This window comes from Rhododendron vialii, chromosome 6a (genome assembly GCF_030253575.1).
Source record: "Rhododendron vialii isolate Sample 1 chromosome 6a, ASM3025357v1".
Lineage (NCBI taxonomy): Eukaryota > Viridiplantae > Streptophyta > Magnoliopsida > Ericales > Ericaceae > Rhododendron > Rhododendron vialii.
In genome coordinates, this window is record NC_080562.1 from 3,585,396 (window position 1) to 3,609,753 (window position 24,358).

The 24,358-nt window shown below is 36.9% G+C and overlaps 2 protein-coding genes across 4 annotated transcripts; both read left to right on the top strand.

The window, feature by feature from the left end:
* Window positions 1-2,757: 2,757 nt before the first annotated feature.
* LOC131330988 (transcription factor bHLH110) lies at window positions 2,758-9,969 on the top strand. Of its 2 annotated transcripts, none has more exons than XM_058364784.1 (7): window positions 2,758-3,207; window positions 3,851-4,517; window positions 5,306-5,434; window positions 6,459-6,524; window positions 8,526-8,591; window positions 8,901-8,960; window positions 9,492-9,969. In XM_058364784.1, the coding sequence occupies exons 1-7, from the start codon at window positions 3,050-3,052 to the stop codon at window positions 9,624-9,626; spliced, it is 1,281 nt and encodes a 426-aa protein (XP_058220767.1). In that variant the 5' UTR covers window positions 2,758-3,049; the 3' UTR covers window positions 9,627-9,969. The 2 variants fall into 2 exon arrangements, with proteins under 2 accessions (XP_058220767.1, XP_058220768.1); XM_058364785.1 differs by lacking the exon at window positions 2,758-3,207 and adding an exon at window positions 3,552-3,673.
* A 6,357-nt stretch (window positions 9,970-16,326) lies between these two features.
* Window positions 16,327-22,587, top strand: LOC131330990 (bifunctional nuclease 1-like). Of its 2 annotated transcripts, none has more exons than XR_009201290.1 (11): window positions 16,327-16,655; window positions 17,548-17,861; window positions 18,883-19,053; window positions 19,154-19,203; window positions 19,284-19,340; window positions 19,443-19,508; window positions 19,651-19,725; window positions 20,852-20,970; window positions 21,525-21,616; window positions 22,163-22,255; window positions 22,380-22,587. XR_009201290.1 is itself a non-coding variant. In XM_058364787.1 (11 exons), exons 2-10 carry the CDS (start codon window positions 17,570-17,572, stop codon window positions 22,250-22,252), a joined length of 975 nt encoding a protein of 324 aa, XP_058220770.1. In that variant the 5' UTR covers window positions 16,328-16,655; window positions 17,548-17,569; the 3' UTR covers window positions 22,253-22,255; window positions 22,380-22,587. The 2 variants fall into 2 exon arrangements, 1 of the variants encoding a protein (XP_058220770.1); XM_058364787.1 differs by having other exon boundaries at window positions 16,328-16,655; window positions 22,200-22,255.
* Window positions 22,588-24,358: the final 1,771 nt, after the last annotated feature.

The window sequence follows — 24,358 nt, forward strand, 5'->3', positions numbered from 1 at the left end:
ACTTGTAGCCTAATGGTATTTCTTGATCCTTCCTACGTAGGAGGTCAGGGTTCGAGAGCCTTATGAACTAACTTACTAATATCCCATAACTTCTGTTGAAGTATACCGCTTGAGAAAAAAATCTCGAAATTTATGCAGTAGGACAGCCAAAAAAAATGAAAATGAAAAATGGATCGGAACACCTGATGAGTGTGAAGGGATGTGTGGGCATGCGGGAAGGGTTAAAAGGAAACAAAAAAGGGCTGAAAAGCAAAGGCAAGTTTGGCCCATACTCTGGATCTCACATTCTCCCATCCAGCTTTTCATCTGATGTGAAGTTTTTTGTGGGCCTCATCCAAATTATTACTATTATGTTTAACTTCCTTTGATGGAATGAATGAATGACAGCTTAACTATGCTCAACTTAATATCATTGTAATTATTATATTAACTAAAACTCTCTCTCTCTCTCTCTCTCTCTCTCTCTCTCTCATTGTAATTATTATATTAACTAAAACTCTCTCTCTCTCTCTCTCTCTCTCTCTCTCTCTCTCTCTCTCTCTTAATATCATTGTAATTCTCTCTCTCTCTCTCTCTCTCTCTCTCTCTCTCTCTCTCTCTCCCTTAATATCATTGTAATTATACTAACTAAAAAACTCTCTCTCTCTCTCTCTCTCTCTGGTATTGAATTACTAATAAAAGCACAAACAAACAAAAGCATAGGAAAGGGATAGAGGGATCTGGCCCCTCAGCTTTTTTCATGTTCGATCTTTTAAAAGAGTTGGTTAGCCTTAATTCTCACTCCACCAAGAACCGTAATAGCATCTACTAATTATTTCACTTTTCTACTCAATTACCGACGTGCATATGATATATTAATATATTCACATATTGTTTTTCGAAAAAATCCCCACTGATCTTTTCTACTATATATCATGGAGAACTGATCAGGATGGCAATTTGCAAGTAGGATTTTGAAACCTCACCAAATAAAATGTCCATTGGTTGGGTGTGCCCTTTTGGATTTTGCTTTGGGCTTTAGGTGTTCTTTTGTTGATTTCTTGCCAACTTGGTTATCTTTTTCCTTAGGGTCCATGTTGGTTTATGATTACTGGAGCAGTTGTTTCCTCTCATGGATTTTCCCTCTTTCAGCTTGAAGCTGTCTTGGTTCCTTTTAATCTTTGTAATTTGTTTTCAAAGATTAATAAATTTTTCGGCTTTCAAAAATAAAATAAAATGCCCATTACCCAACCGATCAACTGGGATCAGAGACTACTTCAATTATCAATGTATATAAGTTGAGAGAAACTTATTCACGGAGCTCTGTGAATAAAGTTAGAAATGGAACCCGTACGATCTCCCATGTCCGTTTCAACATCAACGGTCCAGATTTTAAACAAACTTTTTTCAGGAAAATTCTTCCCTAGAAAAGTTTTTTTTCCAGAAAAATTTGGACTGTCCATAACACTTTTGGATGCATGCGATTCACCTTTGTAAAACCTTATTCACGGAGCTCCGTGAATAAGTTTTTCTCCTATAAATTTCAAAGACTGCCAAGTGGTTTTTTGTGCAATATGCTAAGCTATTTGAGCATGTTGCACAAGGAATATAGGCAACACATGTCAAAAGAAACATGCACACATATATGTAAATGAATAGTTGCATGCATGTATTAAATTTTTGCAATGTGCTAGCTACTTACCAGAAAAAAAAAGAAATCGCCACGATCGGAAAGAGATTATAGCTAGCTAGCTAGGGGAAGCACATGACCAATAGCCCTTACATGATCATGACGTCATGTAGAGGGTTAATGACATCACTGTGGTAAAAATTCAAGGGGTGTCCTCATATAGGCATTGGGTGTCATATATGGTTTGTCCTGGGGTTCAATAACCACATAAGTACATCTGAGAAGAAGCATGCTCATATGGCTTTTTCATTCACTGGTCCCCCATGTGTACGTGTTTATTGATCATCTTCTCTCACCACTCCAGGATTTTTCAATAATTTGGGGTCTGAGCCAATTTACGCACAGCTCGATTAATGATAATTATCTCCCCTATGATTCTTTTTTATGTTTCGAGATAAGACCAGACACACGCTAGTGGTAACTCCATTTATTGGGTTAGTGATAATCTTAGGCTAGTATTTTTCTTGTGAACATTTTTTTTTTTGGGTAGGTTTATTTTCAAGAAAAGCAAAATTGAGATCTTTTTTGTTACTTACCGGACCACAAGGACTTCTTTTTTATCGGTACATCCTACAAGGAGCCAACCGATACTGTACATGGAAATTAAGGCCCACAAGTTGGGGGTATGAGAGAGAGCGTGGGAGTTATCATTTCTGTTCTGTGACTGACCCTTGTTAAAAGCCTTGGGATCGAAGGCAGGGAAATGAATCATGGCGGAGGGGAAGTATAATCATCTCCCTGTAATTGCAGTGAGTGCGAAAAAAGCACACTTCATAAGAGAGAGAGAGAGAGAAAGGAGATGAAAAAAAAAAAACTTTACATGTAGGTCGAGAATTAATGATGATTTTTAATCTTATTTTATGAAGGTGCAGAAGGTATATGACTACCGAAAATATAAGAGCCTGATCTCTTCTATTCCGAAAATCTTGTATTTCTATGGAAAGATATTTTTTGGGCATTGAATTGTGTGATTTTTTTTTTTTTTGTTTTAAATTCAATAGCCAAAAAATCTATCAGCACAAATGCACATAAATTTTCGGCACGAAAGATATTACAGCCTCAAAAGATAGAGTACTCCTATAAAAAAAACATAAAGTTAGAGAGAGAGAGAGAGTGTGTGTGAGGAACTTGGGGATGATTGAAGCTCTTATATTTCTTTCTTTCTTTTGATCAGAAGGCTGCTTTGAGAAGAGACTTTGAAAGAGTAAAGAGCAAACCATGAAAAAAGTACCACTGAAAGGCTAAAAGCAAACAAGGTATGTATGTGGGTGTCACCTGAACAACTGTTTTTCCTTTGGAGAGAGAGAGAGAGAGAGGGGTTTAGTTGGGATTTTCAAGCCCTTTTGCCAAAAAAATAATCTTCCTCTTATTATTAGTGTTATGGAATCTGCAAACCTCCATCACCACCACCAACATCATCAGCTCCAAGTTCAAGATCAGCTTGTTATTGGGTCTTCTCCTTTATCCACTTCCAACCCTTGTTTCTTTGGAGTTGGAATTGGAAACACCACTCATTCTTGGCCTCCAAACACCCTTCTGTAAGCTCCCTCTCTCTCTCTCTCTCTCTCTCTCTCTAGTATATGCTTTACCCACAACTGGACTGACTTTGGTTTCTTACTTGGGATTTAGCAATAACACTTTGTATAGCTCCTTGCGAAAAAAAATCATGATGTTTGTTCTTTCTTTATGGCTAATTCGGAATCTCTTTTCCTCTCCTCCTTTCTCCTTGTTGATTTGATGTACATCAAAAACATCAAAAGTTACAAACAACACTACAATATGCATCATGCATGCTTGTCTCCTTCTTATTGGCTATCTAATTCTATGACCGTGAGTCACTCAAGCTTTTGAAATTTTTTTTTTTTGGTCTTGGATTAAAAATCCTCCCTTTGTCAAAGCAAACCAAACTTAGATACTGAATATTCAGTTCGATAACATGCTACCGACACTACAAGAAATTTTACATCTATCAACAGTTAGAAGCGTCGCTGAAGAACGAAAATGGTAATCAAGCGATTACAATGCGTATATACCTATCCGAGAATAATAATCATCCTCATTCTTTTGGTAAGGGAAGAAAATATAGAAAGTTGTAATCATCTACCGAGGTAGGTTATCTCTGTTAGCCTAGGGTTTTCATTTACACAAGTTTCTTGATTTCTAGCCTGATTCAATTTGCAGGAGCCCTAGTAGTCAATTCAGTTCAAGTACTATTGTGAATGGATCAGTAATACTAAACTCAAGGGATATTTCAAGGCAGCAAAATGACTTCCTTGCCCCTTCACTCAACACCAGTTCCATGATTCAAGACATGGGATTTCAATGGGCTAGTAGTAACACTAATAGTAATACTAATGGAGAGCTCTCCTACCCTTATCATCAAAAGTTCACTGAGATGATGATTAACCACAGCTCACCATCACCATCATCTTCATCACACACACAAGATTTCCAGTTACAGCAACCGCCCGCAATCGGCTACACGAAGAATGAGGAGAGAGAATTGAGGGAGATGAGTGAGAAGCTCTTGCTCAGGAGCTTCTCCTCTGGTTGCCAAATCAAAGGGCTTCACTTCCAAGCTGGAAACTCAAGTAGAGGGAGCTTCAGCCAGATTCTTCCTACCATCAATATCTCGAACTTGAATCGATCTAATTCTAATTCAGGGATCTCGAGTTCCTTGGACATGAACATGCAGCCATTGGAACTCTTCACTAATTCTGATTGTAGGTTTTCAGCTGGATGTCTAAGCCCCGCTTCGAACGATATTCATGGTTTTTACAAAGACAACTTATACTATGGTGTTGATGATCATATGCAACAATCCAGGCCATCTAATAGCACTAGTAAAGTGAGTAACTCTATTCTTCTTCCTCTCCTCCTTGCGCGAACAAATTTGAGCCAAAGTTATTTTTTGATCGGTGAAAAATAAATTTTATTAATCTTTGAAATTGAGCTAAAGTTATTACTGTTGTTAGTAGTAGTACTTGTGACTTGCGTTGGTCGCAGTTTTACGTTCAAACTATTTATAAATTCTAATTTAAGTTACTTTGTAGTATTAACAAAAACAGATTTGACACTATAGTATCATTTTTCACTAGATATAGGTAGGTTATATTTTCGCGATCAATATAATGAAGCTTCTAAGAATTGAAATGACTTCGCGAAGAGACCTCTTTGGTTAAATACATGAATTGGGTCACACATGAATTGAGTACCACTACAACTGTTTATGTGGAGTGAATCTTAGTTGTGCAGCGTTAGGACTTTGTTTCTCTGGTTTCATGCTTTGTGCTTAGGGATTTTTTAATTTTTGTAATTTATTTTTAAAGATTAATAAAATCCTTTTTTTTTTTTTTGCTGTTCAAAAAAAAATTCTATCTTGCTGGAATGAGAAAAAACAAAAGAAAATAAAAGATGTATAACTTTTAATTTTCCTTTTTTTTTCCTCTGAAAAAATACACTAAAAGAGAGGGAAAGAAGACTTTATGAGTTTCCAGCTTTATACATCATAGGCTTTTTCGTCTTTTCCAGAAATTCAGCTTTCTTTTATCGAAAATGCTTTTTTTAGATTTGTAAAATCATTCAGCTGATCTTTACTCTTTTGGATTTTTTATTTTTATTTTTTTGTATTTGAAGATATCAGCCTTTACCAGTGGAGTTTCAGAAGCAAAGAGACCCAGCAGTTTGATGGAGCCAAAAGTGACGACTCATTCAGCCCAAAAGAAATCGAGGTCCGATTCACGTTCTTCCTGCCCTCCCATTAAGGTGAGGTTTTTTTTATGATCAATAGCGGTAAATGAGATTCATAAATCAAATTTTTATCTATAATTCAAATCCGCGATGAAAAACGGTCTTCATATTTCCATTTCCTATGATGGGCAAAGAAACTGTCAAACCACGAATCCAATACGAACCAGTCCAAACTGGTCAGTTTGGTTTGGTTTTCTGTTAGTGTGATTTGGTGTCGGTTTAGAAAATGATATGAAAACCCAAATTAATTGAATGCGTTGGTTTATGGATTTAGTACTCTCATGGTGTTGGTTCCAAACCGATCCAAACCGAAGTTTTTTTTTTTTGGATAAGCAATCCAAACCGAAGTTTATATAGTATTTAACTGATGTTATTTGATTGATATTATTTAGGAACATTAGATAATACTACACTCAACCATGATAATACTTTCATCCTTTATAATTAATAGATATTTTTTCGTGACTTACAGTGAGTTTGAATCTATTTTAGTGACATTTAGTGATCGTAACGAATTCAAACACAAGCTTTATTACTGTATATATTTTCATGCAAAAAATCATTGGTTGTTCAAAATAAATTATCTCCGCTTGAAGTTAAACAGTGGTTAGAAACCACGATCGAACCGTATTCCAAAGGTTGGATTGGTTCGGTTCTATGTGATCTGCGGTTTGGTTTGGTTCTCAAAATCTTCAAAATAAATTTCATAAAGGTAAAATCTTCAACTCATAGGAGTTGGTTTGGTTAGTGATTAACCACAAAATCATACCAATCTGGTCCGTGCTCAGTGCTCACCCATAACTTTTCCAATCTTTTAGAAAGCGTTTGTGATAACTAAGATTCTAATAAAATAACTTGCAGAGCTTGTAGTTGTAGATTCTACTATAGATTTTAGATTATAGCATCAGATTTCAAATTGTTTAGAATTTAGTTGTTGCTGAAAACTACCGCTTGCTCTCCAAAACTAAAATTTCAAAATCTTGTTCAAGAATTTCTCTAAATATGTACTTATATATGTATGGTTTATGGATTTAACCAGGTAAGAAAAGAGAAACTAGGAGATAGAATTGCAGCTCTTCAGCAGTTGGTAGCTCCTTTTGGCAAGGTAGCATCCTCAGTTCCTCATACTTGAATTGTAATTGGAGAACTTAACTACATATATAGATCTGGAAAGCTCACATTATAAACCAAAATAACAGTGCTATGGGGACAGTTTGTGAACGGAATCAGGTCCTTGTAGTGCACAATCTTGGTCGTCTATCTTAACAATCAAGAGTCCGTTACCGAGATGAAAAATCTAAATTATTAATAACCGATCGAGATAGACGACTCAAATCATGTACTATACCCCTGCATCCCGGTTCCTTTCAGGAAAGGCTACAATACACACCCCTTATTTAGGTGTGTATCATATGCACCCCCAAAATGTTATGATTCATAGAGAAAATGTTACAAATCATATTGCTAAAAAGTTACAATTTTAGTATAAAAGTTACAAATCCTAAATGTTACGAATTGTATTGCTAAAAAGTTACAATTTTTTAGTATAAAAGTTATGAGATGTACCAAATGTTATGAATTATAATAAAAATATTACGAATCGTACTGCTGAAAAGTTATGAGTTCTAGAACAAAAATTACGAAACATACTAAAATGTTATGAATGAATCATATAATATGTGCATATAATAAACACTTTTAAGTTGTGTGTATTACAGATTTTCCCTTTGATGTCGGACTTTATATGACCTAATCACGGGTTATGCAAGTCCACATGAAATTATACATAATCCAATGTGGTTTACAAATGTAGTCACCATTAATAAAAGACTTTTATTTGCAGAGAGAAAAGTGTGGGATGAACTAGAAAGGGCAAAATAGTCTTTTTGTTCATTCTGTTGACGGCGTTAGGGCTTAAAAAAACAACTTTAATGAGGGGGTCTCGCCGCAGCAAAAATTCATGGAGGGGGTGAATGTGAAAAACGGGTAAACGTGAAGGGGTGTCTAGGTAAATAACTCTTTAGTATATATGGGTATTATGGTAATTTTAGTATACAAGGATAATTTGGTCATTAAAATGTATAAGGGTAATATGGTCATTTTAGTGTATATGGGTATTTTAGTCATTTTAAATTTTAATATATATGTAATTGGCCGAATTAATGGGCCGGTCGGATTTGATTTCAAATAAATGGGTTGAGTTGGGTATGGGTAATTGGGCTTATAACTAATTAGGTCTAAATGGGTCAATAACCCATTAAAGACCCAACCCAATAATAACTTACCCAATTTAGCCTAAACCCGCCCATTTGACACACCTCTAATAAAAGCTAATCTGATGTCTTATAATTGGGACCAAGAAAGATGCTCAAAACCGAATCGTGCGGTCTAGATTTGCTTGAGTGAGTTGATCGAGCTCATACATTCAACAAATCATAACCATAATTTTAAATTTTGAGAAAATACTGGAATCCATTTGTAGAATCCTATAAATGTGGCTCTGACTTTGAATGGGACTCTACTAGTGGACAATGAGATTTGTCTTTTTGGATTAGTCGATGTGCGCTGAAGTTGATTTATGCACTTGATTATAAAAAAAAAAAATTGTCAAAAGGTGAGTATGATAACAAAGTATGATAACAAAGTCAGAAAAATCAAAGGGTTATAGTGATCCTACATATTTTTGGTCAGGTGTTAGAAAATCGATATTATCCTAACTACAAGAACTCATCACCAAGGTATAAATAAAGCCTTCTTTATACGAGCCGAAAAAGAATTATTCAGTATCATTAGAACACCATTCGAAAAATTACTATTCAGTATCACTGGGGCATCACGATCTCGTGGAGCTGAATCATAAGCTCATTGTACTGCATCTCCGTACTGTGTTTTTTTTTTTTTTTTGGATCGGCCTGCATCTATGTACTTGTTGAGTTAATTGAAAAAAAATATTCCAATTAACTATTACATGCAACATTTTGAAAGTTGTGCTTGCTCAAAAGTTTCGAGATTGAAGCATTAAATAATAAGTACTAAGTATTTGAAAATATTCTCAATATTAAAATAATGGGTCTATTTTTGCATGTGGGTTGGGAGAATATTGCAGACAGACACTGCATCGGTACTAATGGAGGCTATTGGGTATATCAAATTCCTTCAGAACCAGGTCGAGGTACTTTCACTTCCCAATAAACATTCTTCTTGGTTCTTAATATATATGTCCTATTCAAATTTTTTTTTTTTTTTTTACCAACCGAATGTTCAGAACAACTTACACGAATTCTGAAACTTCGACTAATTACGGAGTCTTGAAGTATGATATCCTATTCATTACCATATTTTTAAAAGGTCATTGCCACATTTTATCCTCACGCCTTGGCCACCTAGGCTACCACTTAACTGTGTCTTATTTTGTCTTACATCTAATTAACTGTGTCTTACATGTAATACTTGTTGGAATTTGATTTTTTTGTTTTTTCAGACACTGAGCGTGCCTTACATGAAGCCTTCACGCAACAGAAGCAGTAGAACCATCCGGGGGGTAAGATAGTCATTACTCTTTCTGTACGTATATGCAGTACTTCACAAACGTTGTTGCAAAAAGTCTCACATAGTTATTGAACAAACTCATCAATTAAACAATGGAAAAGGGAAAGAGGAAAACAACTTTATTTGTATTTTTCCTCTTTTCCTCCTCTCTTGGAGAATGTTTTCTTGAATGGATTATGGAATTAAAAACTACATACAAAAACAAGAACCCCGCCAATCGGATTCTCGAGTGAGAAGATTTGGCTTCAATTATGCCTTGTTCAAGCTACGCTTGAGTGTAACAAGACTAACCGCGCGAAAAGTACTGTTGTAGTGCAACAGTTAGCTTCATCTGCTGTTCCTATGGCCTCTAAGCCTAGCTGGCCGTAGGTCGTCTAAACCGAAAAATGTCCTGTGAGGTCTTATAAGTTCACTCTGCACATCGACTGATGCCAGCACTAAGAAAATCCTTTCCATAGGACATGCAAGTGAAGTTCCTAAGAACCATAAGCTAAATTATCTAGCTTTTATACTCTCATGTCAGGGTTCATCGGAAGACGGCAATGAAGAGTCGAAACCCGATCTCAGAAGCCGAGGGCTGTGTCTTGTGCCCTTGACATGCCTTTCATACGTCACCGATGGTGGCGGAGGTGTTTGGCCACCCCCGAACTTTGGCTGAGGTCCGGCTCTTGATGAATTGGTTCGCGCATGTCGAACAAAGAGACATGTATGTCATTGAAATCGGGCCACGATCGATGCAGTGCCGAAATCTATTTAGACCTCTAGCTACTGGCTAGTGAACCTGAGAATTCATCACCAGCCAGTCACTTGCTAGCTAGCTTCAAATGGAGCAAATTTGGTCATCCTGTAAAAGCAAAAATATCCCAGGATATTGGACCAAGTTTGATCCATTAATTCATGATTTGTCCCTGATTTGATCTCTCTGTTTAAAGACTCCCCTTTCAATTTATGATTTACATTGTTCTATTTATAGTTATAATATACTTTAGACAATTAATTAATATGCTGATTCTGTAGCTCCTGTAGTTTAATTGGATATATAGCCTTTCAGATGTATTTTTATTTCATGCCCCAGGCAAGGAGTGCAATTTAATTTTGTTCACCCTCATCCCCGAGATGGAATCATCAGTTTTGATTATCCATGGGTGAACAAAACGAGGGTGAAAAGATAACTCCCCCAAGTGAGTGATTAATAAAATTTAAAACACGAGGGAATTATTTTTCATCTTCAAATGTAAATCCTCTATAGTTTTTCGGCCTTCAAAAACAGTTCGTTGTGGAATGAAATACTACGAATTGATTTGCTATTAGTACTGTGTGTCAAGTGCTAAAAGTGTGAAAAATTGCAAAACCGGAAGCGGATTTTTTTTTTCCTCGAGAGAAATTAGTAATGTTAGAATAGTTAGATTAGCATCTTAGAGGAGTTGAACTCTTGAATTTCTTACTCCTAGCACCTAAATGCACCTTCTGATGCCTTTGGGCCAAAAACCTCTGGGCAATTGTATCCGAATGGTGAAAATATTGGGAAATAATATGAATTATATTCATATTATGGAGATTTAGTGACAAGTCTACTATAAGGAACTTGTAGAGTCTCTAGTCCATTTCAATAATTTGTAAAGTCCCTAATCCACTTGCTTAATAAGCCCCACCTCCACCACCTCCGCCACCCACCACCCCCGCCACATCACCACTGAAAAGTTTGCCGGGTGCCTAAACCACTAAAACCCTATGAAACTAAGTGCACCCTAAAATCTTATGAAAGTGTCTAAAATCCTAAACCCAATGAAAGTGCCTAAAATACTAAACCCAATGAAAGTGCCGAAACCACTAAAATTTTATGAAACTAAGTGCACCTTAGAATCATATGAAAGTGCTTAAATTTTCCGGCAAACTTTTCGGAACCGGCGAACTTCCTGGCAAACTTTCCTACGCCGGCGAACTTTCCGACACCAGTCAACTTCCCGGGGATGATGTGGCGGGAGGGTATAAGTATTAAATTAAAATGGAGTGGACTGGGCCTACTATAAAATGTTAAAAATGGACTAGAGACTTTATTAACTTGTGAGGTGGACTAGAGACTCTTCAAGTTCCTTATAGTGGACCTAAGTATGTTCAAAATTACTATTCACTCCTCTTGTAATATAATCAATATTATTTAATTTATAATATCTTTTATATACAATATGGATCTTGTTTAATAGATTTCATTTAGTTCTATTGAACAAAAAATTTACAATTATAAAAAATGGATAATTTTTTGAAAGGTATTAATAGTGATTTTGGACATTCTTTGCAGGACGGAGTGAGTATGAGATTTTATGGTGGAGATTTTATTTCTTATGGGCGTAATTTAGTGTTTAGAAATTATCAAAACACGTTCTGAACCGTCATTTCCTTTTGGAATTCGTTCAAGCATAGCCCATGAAATTATTCGATTAGGCCCAAACTGCTTCCCGTGTATATTGTGCTTCTATAACTTTGAGATGGGCCATCTCGCCCAATCTTGGTTTTCATATCCATCTCGGAGTGAGTTCTTGAACCAAATGGGGAAACATCACTTGGAAATTGGGATTCATAGACATCGTTGGATAAATTATTATTTTTAAACGGTAAAAAAAATCTCATTATCATAAAGATAAAAGAATGAAATCTTTACCATAGGAAAAACAAAAACATTGCCCTGTTTGATAACAGTGATAGATGAATAAGATTCGTAAAGAGATGGGATTAGATTGGGATTAGTATTGAGAAGGGATTGTTAATGAGAAGGGATTGATAATGAGTATGTTTGTTTAGGATGAGATTAGATGATAGGATTGGATTGATAGAATAAATTGGTAATGAGAAGAGATTAGTAATGAGAAGGGGTTGGGATTGGATTACGAATACCAAATCCCACAGGATATTGCTAATACCCCTTATGGGCCGGATTGTTCATCCCATAGGACTACCAATCCGGACCAATTTTAGAAACCAAACAAAGAATTACTAATACCATTACCTCAGTAATCCAATCCCAACCTTCAATCCGTTTATCAAATGGGGCCTCATGAGAGCTTCGAAGAGTGTAATACTCTCCTAGTGTTGTTACTCGCACCACTTAACTTACCCTTCAGCCTTACGATTTTTTATAATAAAATAGTTGACGAGAAGCCAACTAGACACCCAATGCTTGAACCCAACGTCGTAAGATTGATTAGCTAAGATAGTAGTTTCTATTATTAGAATCAATAAGAATTTCTCTCAGTCTAGTGTTTCTGAATTAATAAGAGTTTCTCTCTGTCTTGCGTTTCTGAATCAATAAGAGTTTCTATTTGTCTGATTGTGTTTCTTTTGATTGTTCTTTCCGCCTCTTTCCCCTCCCCTTCGGCTTTTCTCCGCTCATATGTGGCGACAAGAAAAAGGCTATGGTACCAGCTCTAGAGCTCTTCCTCTCCGTGGCGCCGCCGCCATGGGGGGTTTTCTAATCCCAATTGACAGGAATAGAACCCCTAAGAGCATTAGTAGCCACTGCATGGGCAAGCCCATTAGCTTCTCTCTTGATCCAAGCAAAATTGTTCTCAGAAACCAGCTGGAAGTAAGCCTGGAATTGCCCCAAACCACTGTCATGACTTCCCACAGAGGGACTAACTTAGACACCCTTTGCAAACCCAACACCTTGCCCATTCCAATGAAAATACTGCTTTATTATAGTATTTATATCAATGAAATACCGCTTCCCAAAAAAAAATTAAAAAAATCAAAAAATTACTAAAATACTACATTTGTAAATCCAATGAAAATACTGCTTTATTATAGTATTTACACCTTGCCCATTCCAATGAAAATACTACATTTGTAAATCCTCACATTCAATTTGTACATACACATACACATGTATTTGTGAGTATGCATTACACCAAAAAAATGAAAAAATTACTGAAATAATCACCAAATCAACTAGTCCTGCCCGTCGAATGTTGGCTTGCTAGCTCGTCAATTGGGCTAGCCCGTGGGCTGGGCTTAGACTTCAACTTAAAATACACAGTCCAACCCGCAAAAAGAAAAAAAAAAGCCTGTCCGGTGCAGTTCGTGGGCGGGCTTGGATAGTGACTTGACGGGCTGGGCCAGCTCGTCTCGACCCAATAACAGCCACATTAGTGTGTAATGAAGGAATATGAGACACCACGTGATAGTGTACTAGAAGAATAGAGATCTATGTAAAGTTTAAGTATTAAGAATGAATGAGGTTCCTTAAGAAAACAACCATGGTTGATGGTTGGTCGAATCAAAGCAAACTTAATTTTAATGCAGCTATGTGTGGAAATATTATACAAGTTGAAATTTTTTTGGGGAGGGCTTCTAAGTTAATAGCAGTCATTGATGACAACTTAGGGGTGAAATCTACACACCTGTATTTTATCACCTTATCCCCATCAACCAAAATTTTCCATTTCTTATGTTAAATTTATGATATATCTCGTGGGTTGTCATATTTCATCTTCTCGCGTATCTGCCTTTTATTAGGGTCAACAATTTCCAATGAACAGTGCCGCGTCACGATTATTAACCTAGAAAAATTTCAATGGCAAGGATCGAGTAATTTATCGGTTGAAAATATCGTATTGAAATGGATGGAGAAAATAACATTTACGGAAGGATTTATGTATTCAAAGTGACCTAACCAATAACCAATCGATCAAAAGAAATTCGAGCATAGTTGAAACCCAAGGATATTATAGAGCTTCTGAACACTAGAGCTGTAGAGTAGGGCGCCATGTTTTGGTGCCCCGGGAGCATTGAACAATCATTCATGCTGATAGACGGGATCGGATCTGGTCAAATTTTCCTCGACCAATTTCTTTTAGTTTTTTGCATCCGGTCTGTCTAAAAGTGTTTTGAACGATCCAAAATTGTTCGGAAGTGTTTTGGATATTTTGTAATAAAAAAATTATCCGAACAAATCTGAACTGTTCAAAACATTTTAAAACAGTCTTTGTTCAAAAACTTGACGAAACTGGCAGGGGGAAACTTGGCAGGATCCAACCCCTCAGGCCCTCACCTCGTAGGCGGCGCCTTATCCACTAGAACTGCTTGTCACTTAACACGTGTCACTCATCAGATACGTTTGGCATCATCGCACGGCAGCTATGCGGCTGAGTCTTGTCATGCCGAAGCAACAGATGAACAGACCAAGCGGTTCGGACTTGCCTATCTATCTACTGTCAAAAAGTCGCAACTGCCCTCCATGACAAAATTCACAATTCTCTTTAATTCAGTTTCATAAATTTCCGATCTCGACGATTAGTACTCTATCATTAGATGATTGTTGGAAGTGACAGAAAAGGAAAACAACGTGATATGAGAGCGTTAAAGAGGAACCCATAAAACATCTTCATTGGTTGGATAAAATTCTTTATTTTTTTTTTTGATCCGGATAAAATTCTTTATCATTACAAAATTTTAAAGCTATTGCTTTATGAATTAGGTAAAAGTCTAGTTGAATTTTGTCGAAACTATTTTCAGTGTCAAAATTGGCATCATATTTGGCTTGGAAAAACCTATTAAATCAATATCAACACTCGTGACACCAATTTTTTATACATCTTTATTCGTCGATCGAATGAGTAGCTATACAGAAATTAGCTGAAAGTGATAGAGTAACATAGCCAAACAATGATAAATAAATTGATACTATAACAAACTAAGTTTTAATGGCGGCATTGCCAAACGAATGGAGTACAACATAGAGGAGATGCTCACAGTAGAGGTTAGGGCTGCAAACGAGCCGAGCCGAGCCGAGTTTTAGAGTGTTCGAGCTCGGCTCGACAAAAATTTAGTTGGCTTGAGCTCGGCTCGAGCTCGTGACGAGCTGCATGACTCGAGCTCGAGCTCGGCTCGATATGTATTTACGGAGCTTGAGCTCGGCTCGTTCGGCTCGTTTATGAAACAAATATATATAAATAAATATAAATATGTAAAAATAAATATATATAATATAATCGAGCTCGCGAGCCAATTCGAGCCGAGTTTCGACTAGCTCGAGCTCGGCTCGTTTATGAAACGAGCCCAGGACTCGAGCTCGAGCTCGTTCGTTTTTGTCTTGAACCGAGCTGAACCGAGCCATTATCAAGCCGAGCTCCGAGCCGCTCGCGAGCGGCTCGGATCGTTTGCAACCCTAGTAGAGGTGCAAACAAGTGAATCTATGTAGTGTTTGAGGTTGTCTCTTTTACTAAACGAGCTGAAAACTCAAGCTCGAGCTTTGTTCATTTGTAAATGAGTCGAGTCCTAAACGAGTTGAGTCCGATTTCTTTACTCAAACAAGCCTTTATAAACGAGCTGAGCGTTAGAGTGTTGAGATTGACTCGTTTGCTTAATGAGTCTACAGCTCGGGCTCAAGCTCGATTATAACCGAGTTGAACTAAGCCCTTAACAAGCTGCTCGCGAGCAGCTCGGTTTGTTTGTAGACCTAGCTCACAACACACACCTGATACCTTGGCCTTATAACATTCATCCCAATGACTGGAATCCAAACAATCAAAATCCTGAAAACAATGAAACTATAATTTAAAAAAGGTTGACAAAGAAAAGAAAAGCAAGCAATCCCTTGTTGATCTGGTGGTTAAAACTTGAAATTATAACTTTTTTAAGATCTTAGACTTGATACATTCAAGTATTATCAACTCTTATGCGGCCGGCTAGTTTGTACAAGACTTTTGCTCTAGCGTCAATTGGCCGTCTTTGGTAGTGGATTGTGAGACTAGTCCCTTGATATTAGTCGTGGTGCACCTAAACTTTGACGGTACACCTAAGTTAGAAAAAAGATTCAAGGCAAATTACAAACAGAACTACTCCTATTACACCGGGGGCATGCTTGTCTTTTTCGGGTGAAAAGATTAACGATAAAATTTTGGCTCTCTGTGACTGTCAATTCTTTCTGCGTACACTCCTCAATACGAAAAAATTATTTAATACTCGGGAATCATCGCGTGGTGCCGCCACACTTTATTTCCATATTTTTGTGGGACTTATAAGTGTATAGACCTAACAAAATAGGTACTATCAACTCGTTGAGGTCTGAACTACGTAGAGTTTTGTTTTATGTTTAGTTGAGACTTCGCAAGAGAGTGATGTGAGTGGTTTTCATGATAAATTGAGTTACGCGTAAATTGACCCAAACACTTGATTATTAAAAAATAAACTTTATAAAAATGTTTGGTAGATAAGACGGCTGAAACACATTACGATTAAGTTGATATACGTATAAACTAACCCAAATTTTATAAAAATATGTAGTAGACAAGAGCGTCGGGAGTTGAGACACTGTGTAACAATGCCACCGGACCGCTGAATGAATAATTATACTCCCATCCGTCCTTCAATATCTTCTCTTCCCCTCTTTTCCAACGAGAATATCTCTTATCTTCTTCTTCTCACCGGTCACCACCATTTCTCTTCTTCCTTTATCCCTTATTATTATAAAAATCTTGTCGGTTCTTCTCGATCTGCTGCTATTCCTTTCTTCGCTCCAGTTCTATCTAGGGCTTGCTTGGCGTTGACCTACGGATTATCCTCTGAAATTCATCGTTTAATTCACTTTTCCAGCTGTTGAATAAGTGATCGTTGATTCGAGTTTAGAGCAGCGATCGGTGGCTGAAAGCTATCGATCCTTCGTTTTTTGGTGAAGTTTCAGAGCCTTTCACAGGTGTGCTGATGTCACTCTATCTATCTATTTTATGATGAATTTCGTCATTTACCTTTGGATTGAAGGGTTTGGTGAGAAAAAGAAAAGAATTTTAAGAAGAATCTCACTTCTTGTTTGGATAAATAAGTGAGAGATGATAAGGAATAGGTGTAATAAAGTCGAGGTATATTTTGTTTCTCTAATTGGTGAGATTTGGTGAGTGACCGTAACCCTTTCCTTTCTCATGAATTCACTCGATCCAAATGGGCTGACACAGTAATTGGCTTTTATTGGAGTAAGATGGTCAAAATAAATTGTTGAGAGAGAGAGAGAGAGAGAGAGAGAGAGAGAGAGAGAGAGAGAGAGAGAGTTGTATATTCGGCAACAGGATGTGTTCTTAGAAATTTTGTTTAAGATCAGATGGATTTGATGGTTACATAAAGGATCAGGCACTCCAATTAAATTTTCTGGCAATTAGGTTGGAAGTTAGTGCCTCAATTCCGATCGCTTAATTCATGAGCTTGTAGATACAGATGTACTCCCTCCATCCCCAAAACAATTGTCATGTCTGCAAAACGAAAGCTTAAAACAATGCATTTTTGTCGAGAAGAATTCGAACTTCTTTTAATAATTAAAAGAACTCATTGAGTTTGATTTTTTTTGACAAAAATTGCATTATTTTTCAATTCTCGTTTTCAACAAAAATAAATGTGTTTCTTCTCTATAGTGTTTTGTACATGTAATTTTTTTATTACAGTTTTGTCACCGCTGAGCTAAAATACTGCAGCCGTCCCTGGTAGAGTGAGAACTTTATATTGTATATACTCAACCATCTCTATGTACATAAGTAGCTTATCTGAATGTTTTAAGTGTTAATATGGTATTTTTTTGAGGATGTGGTCTTTGTTTACAGAGAGATCTTGAGGAGCGGTGACATGGGTTCTCTCCAAGGACCAGTTATTTGCCCTGCTGTCCAAGCAAAACAACCTGGAGTGTGCATTTTGCCTGTTAATGGGTCCTTAGTAAAGGCTAAACTTCTTAAAAGTGGATTTTTGGGTTGCCAAGGAATCAAGGGTGCTAGGATTAATGTGAATCATAAACTACGTGGGCAACAATACAAGAAGGTGCGGTGTTGCTACAGCTCATCGTCTGATGATAATGGTAGTATGGCAGAGAACTTTAGTGAGGATGACGAAGATTATGTCAACTCCAGTGTAGTTGAAGCAGGTAAAATATTCGAGGTTGGCCTAATTATTAATGTTCTCGGATTCCATGATTTGAACTTCACTTTTTGGCGCATTTGGTTATGCTGTTAGCAAATGCAGTTGTTGAAGATTCTGTTGGATAGAATCATTGAGATTTTGGTCAAATGTGGTTGTCTTTTCATTCTGCGTCATTGCAGAAAATGGAAGCTTACATTTAAACTTCTTCTGAGAATATCCAGGATGGCACCATTTCACTTCTTGCCACTTGCCAAAACATGAGAAATTTATCACAAAATATCATGTTGCTGTTCCTTTTAGCATCCTTTTGTATGATATTTCGTTATTCAAATGCATAAATAGCAGCCAGTTTTCAGTAGGCAAGCAAAGACATGTTTTTTCCTTCTCATATTTAGGACTTAGTCTAAGTAGCATGGGTTTTCTTTTGTTTTAGCCCTTTTCTTTTGGGGGGTGGGGGAGGTGGTGTTAGGCAATGTAGTAGTTAATATGCATGCTTTTCCATTATGGGTCCTTTATGCCTGTCTCGTTGCTCCTCTAATTTGTGTGGTATCTTATAAATTTGTGAAGTGTGTAGATACCCAGGAGTTCAACACTGTGACAATTGTTTTAAGGGTATGACTTATTTCTCTAGCATTGTTAGTTGGACATTCACTCACTAGGTATGCCACATAGTTGAATTTGCAATAGGACTATGGATAAGATTCTTTGTTTTTATTTTTGTGTGTGAAATGCTCTATGTTGAATTTCTATGTTCGCTAGTACAGTAAAAGTAGTGCTTCAAAAGTATGAACTTCAGCCATGTTTTGGTGTCCCTGGACAAGAAAATTAGGTGGATTGGTCACCTTGAAGAATAACCACACTTGGCATTCCTATCAATAGAATGAATTCCCAATGTTGTAAATTTTACTGCTCTGAGCAGTGTGCTGTTGGGCTGGTCACTTCTTCATTACTTGCACCTGTAGTTCTTGGCGGAATATGTAGTGTACCGTTACTTATGTTTGCATCTCTTTCGTTTTCCCATATAGTTGAGGTGAAGTGTGGCTCAGATGGTTTCATTATTAAGATGAGAGATGGCAAGCATATACGATGTGTCCATAATACCCCACAAGGTGGGCATCTGCTTGATTATGTTCCACATCCTGCCATTGTATTGAAGATGGAAGATGGGACTGGTCTTCTACTCCCTATAATTGTTTGTATGTACATAACTTGTTACTTTCTACAATGAAGATTCATTTTAGGATTGTGCGTTTGCAACTTTGTCACTCTCTGCTTATAGTTTGCTTCTAATTGTAGTGGAGATGCCAAGTGTGTTGCTCATGGCAGCCATACGCAATGTCAACATTGTAAGTGTCAATTGAAAACTCTTCTTCCTCTTCTACTTGATTATGCTACAAGACACCAATTTTCTTTTGCCCCTTTTTAGGCTAGGCCCACTATGTATCAAATTGTGAAGGAGATGATTGAGAAGATGGGCTATGCAGTAAGTTTGTATTTGGTTATATTAGTTCTCATAACTATTGAGTACTTTGATGTTTCTTCCATAATGGCTGCCATTTGTTGTATCCGTTTTCTGCTTGTGCAGGTGAAATTTGTTCGAGTCACAAAGAGAGTACATGAAGCATATTTTGCTCAATTATGCCTCACAAAGGTATATTCCCATTAAACACTTGTAGTTTATTGCATGAATGTTTCAACCATCAATCTTGGTTTAATGGTAATATTTAAGTAGCTGATCAAAACAGAGAAAACATTAGTAGCAAGTGAATTTATTTTTTATTTTTTAATCTCAGTTGGATAATGAAGCCGAGAGTATCAGCTTTGACCTTCGGCCTTCGGATGCCATTAACATTGCAGTGAGATGCAAGGTACTTTTGCTCATGTTGATAAGTTGGAGTCTTTCCCCCTCTTTGTTGCTGTTTATAGTATTATTCGAACTTTAGTGTGCTCGTGTGGTTGTTTATCATCATATAGGCCTCATATATCATGTCGCTCTCACAAGATAGCATGGGATAACAGTGTTGGACAACAATAATGCTATATACGTGCGCACAGCTCATCAATACTGGCTTTATGGTTGATGATGCTAATAACACAACCATTGCTCTAATTGGATCAGAAGGAAGAAGATTTATGTAGAAAAGAAGAGAGGAATAAGATTTTTTAAGACGTGCTAGGTTGGTTCATTAGGATGAATGTCAGTTAATTGGGCTTATTGATGGCATGAAGAAGATTTATGTAGAAAAGAAGAGAGGAATAAGATTTTTTAAGACATGCTAGGTTGGTTCATTAGCATGGATGTCAGTTAATTGGGCTTAGTGATGGAGGTTTAATTGAAATATAAACAATCAAGTCTTTTGTTATCTTTCCCGTCGAATTCAGCAGCTGGTAATTGGTTATTTATACTCTGTATGTTCTGCAACTGATTATCATGGATGTAGTCCAAAAGTCTCGGAATCATAAATGAAATCTATATTTCCTTATGTGGTGTTGAAAGTTTTTGGTGCATGTGAGGTCAAAAAATGCAATTACGGAAAGTTAACCACATACCCCTGAGGTTTTCATCGGCTTACATGTTACCATTCTAACTGTTTACTCTTTAGTAACATGGGAATGCATCCTCACTTATTCTCCTATCGAAACCAGTCTATTTCTTTTTCCTACTTTTCCCCTCGAGTTGACGGAGTAATTCTGTGTCATTTAATTGGTTTGTAAAGTCAGTTTATGCTGTTTGAAGTTCCTTGATATCATTACGAGCTTTGCAGTGAGCAGTGGCTAGTTGGTCTGTGATCTGTTCCGTTTGCAATAATGGTGCCATGCTAACTGCTTGCTATCATTTTCTTTTTCGTAAAAGGCTTGCTCATCATATGGGATTATACGAGACACTTATTGTGATTGTAGAATACCTGATAATAATATGAATCAGACTATCACTATCAGTGAAGAGATCATTTTTTCACTACGAATAAAATCTTTTCTTCAAATTTCGTGTAGGTGCCTATACAAGTCAACAAGAACTTGGCATTTACTGATGGGATGAGGGTCATTGAATCTGCCAAGGTGTCAATGCATGCCTCTTCTTCAGATGGCCTACTTTTCACGGAACTGGACCGGTAAGTTTTAATTCCATGGCCGTTATATTTGTTATTCTTGTATGTAGGACCCATTAAAACTTTATTAAAATATCCAATACCAGTTTATTCTGTTCCAGTTTTTTTTTTTGCTAAACGTTTATTCTGTTCCAGTTAGTCAATCGAAAAGGCAACCCCACCGATTTTGCACTAAATTTATTTACAAGAAGAACATTAGCTATTACATGGGATGCTCTGTGAACAAAGTTCCATACATAGGGAAAACCATGGGCTACCTTGCCTTTGAGAACCATCCTCTGGTTCAAGAGGTCAAATACAGCCTGATGCATTGACCCTTCACGCCATAAAAAAAAACTAGCTTTACTATTGGTCCTTCGGCAAACTAGTTGGTCATGTTTTCCGGAATACCGATGTTCCTATCAGGTATATATCGAGCAACCCTCTTTTGATCTGTGTCTTGGGATCACCAGTTGAAAGTATGGGATTTCATGATCCTTGCTAGATGATATTGTCAATCTACCATAGCCAATATAAACCTTCATTTTTTTAAAGTAATGCATACTGTCATGTTTCAGGCCCAGCAGCCAGCCCTGCATAGAAACCGAGGAGTTTAATCTTCTGCAGAAAATGCTGAATGCTGTTGGTGAGGAACGATACAAAGATGCAGGTATACTTTTTCTTTGACCCATTTGCATGTCCGCATTACAATAGCTATGCCAGGTGGGATTATATCCATCAAGGTATAAGGCCGTTCAGTCCAGTGTGCTTGTTACCTTTCCTTCTCTCCTCAGGTTTTCCTCCCTGATGAATGGAACCAAATTATTCCCAATAGGAAAGTGACCTTTTATCATCCGATCAAGCACATTCTTTGAGCAAAGAAGGGGGGGGGGGGGGTGGTGTGTGTTTTGGGTGGGGGTTGTGAAGAAAGGCCATGATTTAAGGAGTTCAGGCTGAAGAAAGACAAAATCTATGATCAACCCTTCCTTTAACCACCATGCCCTGCTGCCCATTCACTTTTTGTTTGGCTTGTAACTGAAGCAAATAATTGTCATGATATTGAAATTAAAGCTTTTGGAAGCTAGAGTGGGTTTTACACATTAACTCATTGGAAGCAAAAAGTTACTAGATGTTGGCGTCATGCATTGCCTGATTTTCTGATTTCATTAGGCGTCTATCGAGTCTAAGCATTGCCTGATTTGCTGTACTACTATAGGAGTTCTTAGAGTCTAAGCATTTCTGGTTCACTGCAGCTGAATTCAAGGTCAAGCTCTCTCAACTTAGGTCCAAGAAGAATTGGGCATAGCAGGTATGAGGCTTACCATTTTCTGCAGTCAGTTTAAACTTTAAACTGTTTCAAGTTTTTCTGTTTTCATAGAACCATGGTCACTCTTTCTCCGTCTACAAAATGTGAGGTTGCTTTTTTATTTCAGATTATTCTAACAAGGATGGAACTGTACATAGAAAAACCATTGGTTGGAGTCAATGATGTGTGCATGCATCAGAAGTAATTAATCACTCTCTTCCCCTTATATGTATGTATCTGGTTTGTGAATATGGTATATATGGACAAATTAGGCTGTTGTATAAATGCAAATTATGTCAGACTTGCTGATTTTTGAGCATATATTTGGTTCTTCATACCTTGCATATGCGTGAAATGATGCCTTGCTGTCGACTGCGCTATCAAACTGCCTTTCACCGCAATGCTTATGTACTATTGCATGATTAAGTGTATCCAATTAACTGTGTGGTGTTGATGAAATGGGAATGCCAGTGAAATTAATGAACGTAATGCAGAGGCCAAGCTCTTGCAGTAATGGTAAACGCTTTGTGAACATTGGAGAAAAATGTGGATGTCCTTTGCTATTGTAAATCTGGTTCCAGGTATAGGCAATCTTTGATTTTGCACCATTGGGTTAGTGGCTGTGTGTCTTCCCAAAGCCCAGAGCAAGAGGGTTTCATCAGAGAATGACTCATCATGAAAGGAGCATTGTCTACTAGAGTGAGATAATTGAAGGTGTGCAGTGCTTCAGAAGGAGGTAAACCGTGCTGGATATTTAGCAGTTCGGTGCCTCACAAATGGCTGACCCGATTCTTTTGTAGAATGAATGAGATCCTCTCTAGTCACTTAACGGTCCTGTCCGGGTAATTCTTGAAAGTGGTCTCGATTAGGGGTAATTCTTGAAAGTGGTCTCGATTAGAAGTCGTAAATTCGTACTGATGATGGTATGCCTTGGTAGTGTTGAGATGAAGTGGTGGTTTTGGTGGCGGATCAAAAAAGAAAAAGAAAAAGGAGTTGGTGATTACCTAAAGAGATTCCTGATTATTACTGCTCTCCGTTCATTTTTATGTGCCTCACTTCGTAACTCTAACTTATTAAGAAAATATCATTATTATACTTTTTACATTAATTTTTCTTACTTACCGTCTATGGAGACATCATTATTATACTTCTACTTACTAACTTTTCAAAATGAAATCTATTTTTAGGGACAAAATGGAAAATATATTAATTTTTATCCATTAATTTTACAAAATGGACACTTATTAAGGGATTTATTAAGGAACAGTCTAATATGAAATACTGAACATTAAAAAAGAGACGGAGGAAATAGTAAAGTGGCAGAGGTGGCAATCCTCTTGGCACCTAAGTGCATTTTGAAGAAGTTGAATTTTTTACCTTCTTTCTCCCAGTATCGAAGTGCACCTCGAAGTAGTTGAATTTTTGACAAACTTTTTCCTAGCATGCACGCGCACGTGCCGAAATCTTGGCAATTGGTGAAGTAAAGCTAAGTACGCCCAATATTAGTCCATTTGTTTGACACGTGTTCGAATAAGTAGTTGTGTAGTGCCCTTTTCGTAAGTGTTCCGAAGAGTCACAAACACTTCTGTAAGAGAATTATTAATTTTTGGATTGATTTTTCATATACTCCCTCCTTCCCTAGATTTCAGTATTTCATTTTAGACTATCCTTTAATAAATATCTATTTTGTAAAGTAAGTATGTAAAAGTTGATATATTTTTTATTTCGTCCATAAAAGTAGATTCTATTTTGAAAAATTAGTAAGTAAAAATGTATCGATAATGTCTCCATACAGAATGAGTAAAAAAAGTTATAACTTTTAGAGTGTAATGATGATATCAATATAAAAAGTTGGATTTACGAAGTATGACTCTTGAAAACGAACAGAGAGTATTGATTTGTGTTCTTCAAATGAAAGAGTACAAAAAAATACTTTGTTCCTTGAGCTCATCGATTATAGTGTTATTATAATGTGATCTTCGATCATTGTATCTTAAAGGATAGATATCTAACAATTTGTAAGCATTACAGCGAGGGGCAAATCTATGTTCAATGGTATATGTCAATTTTATCAATTTTTTGTATGCAATTTAAAAGTATCTATTC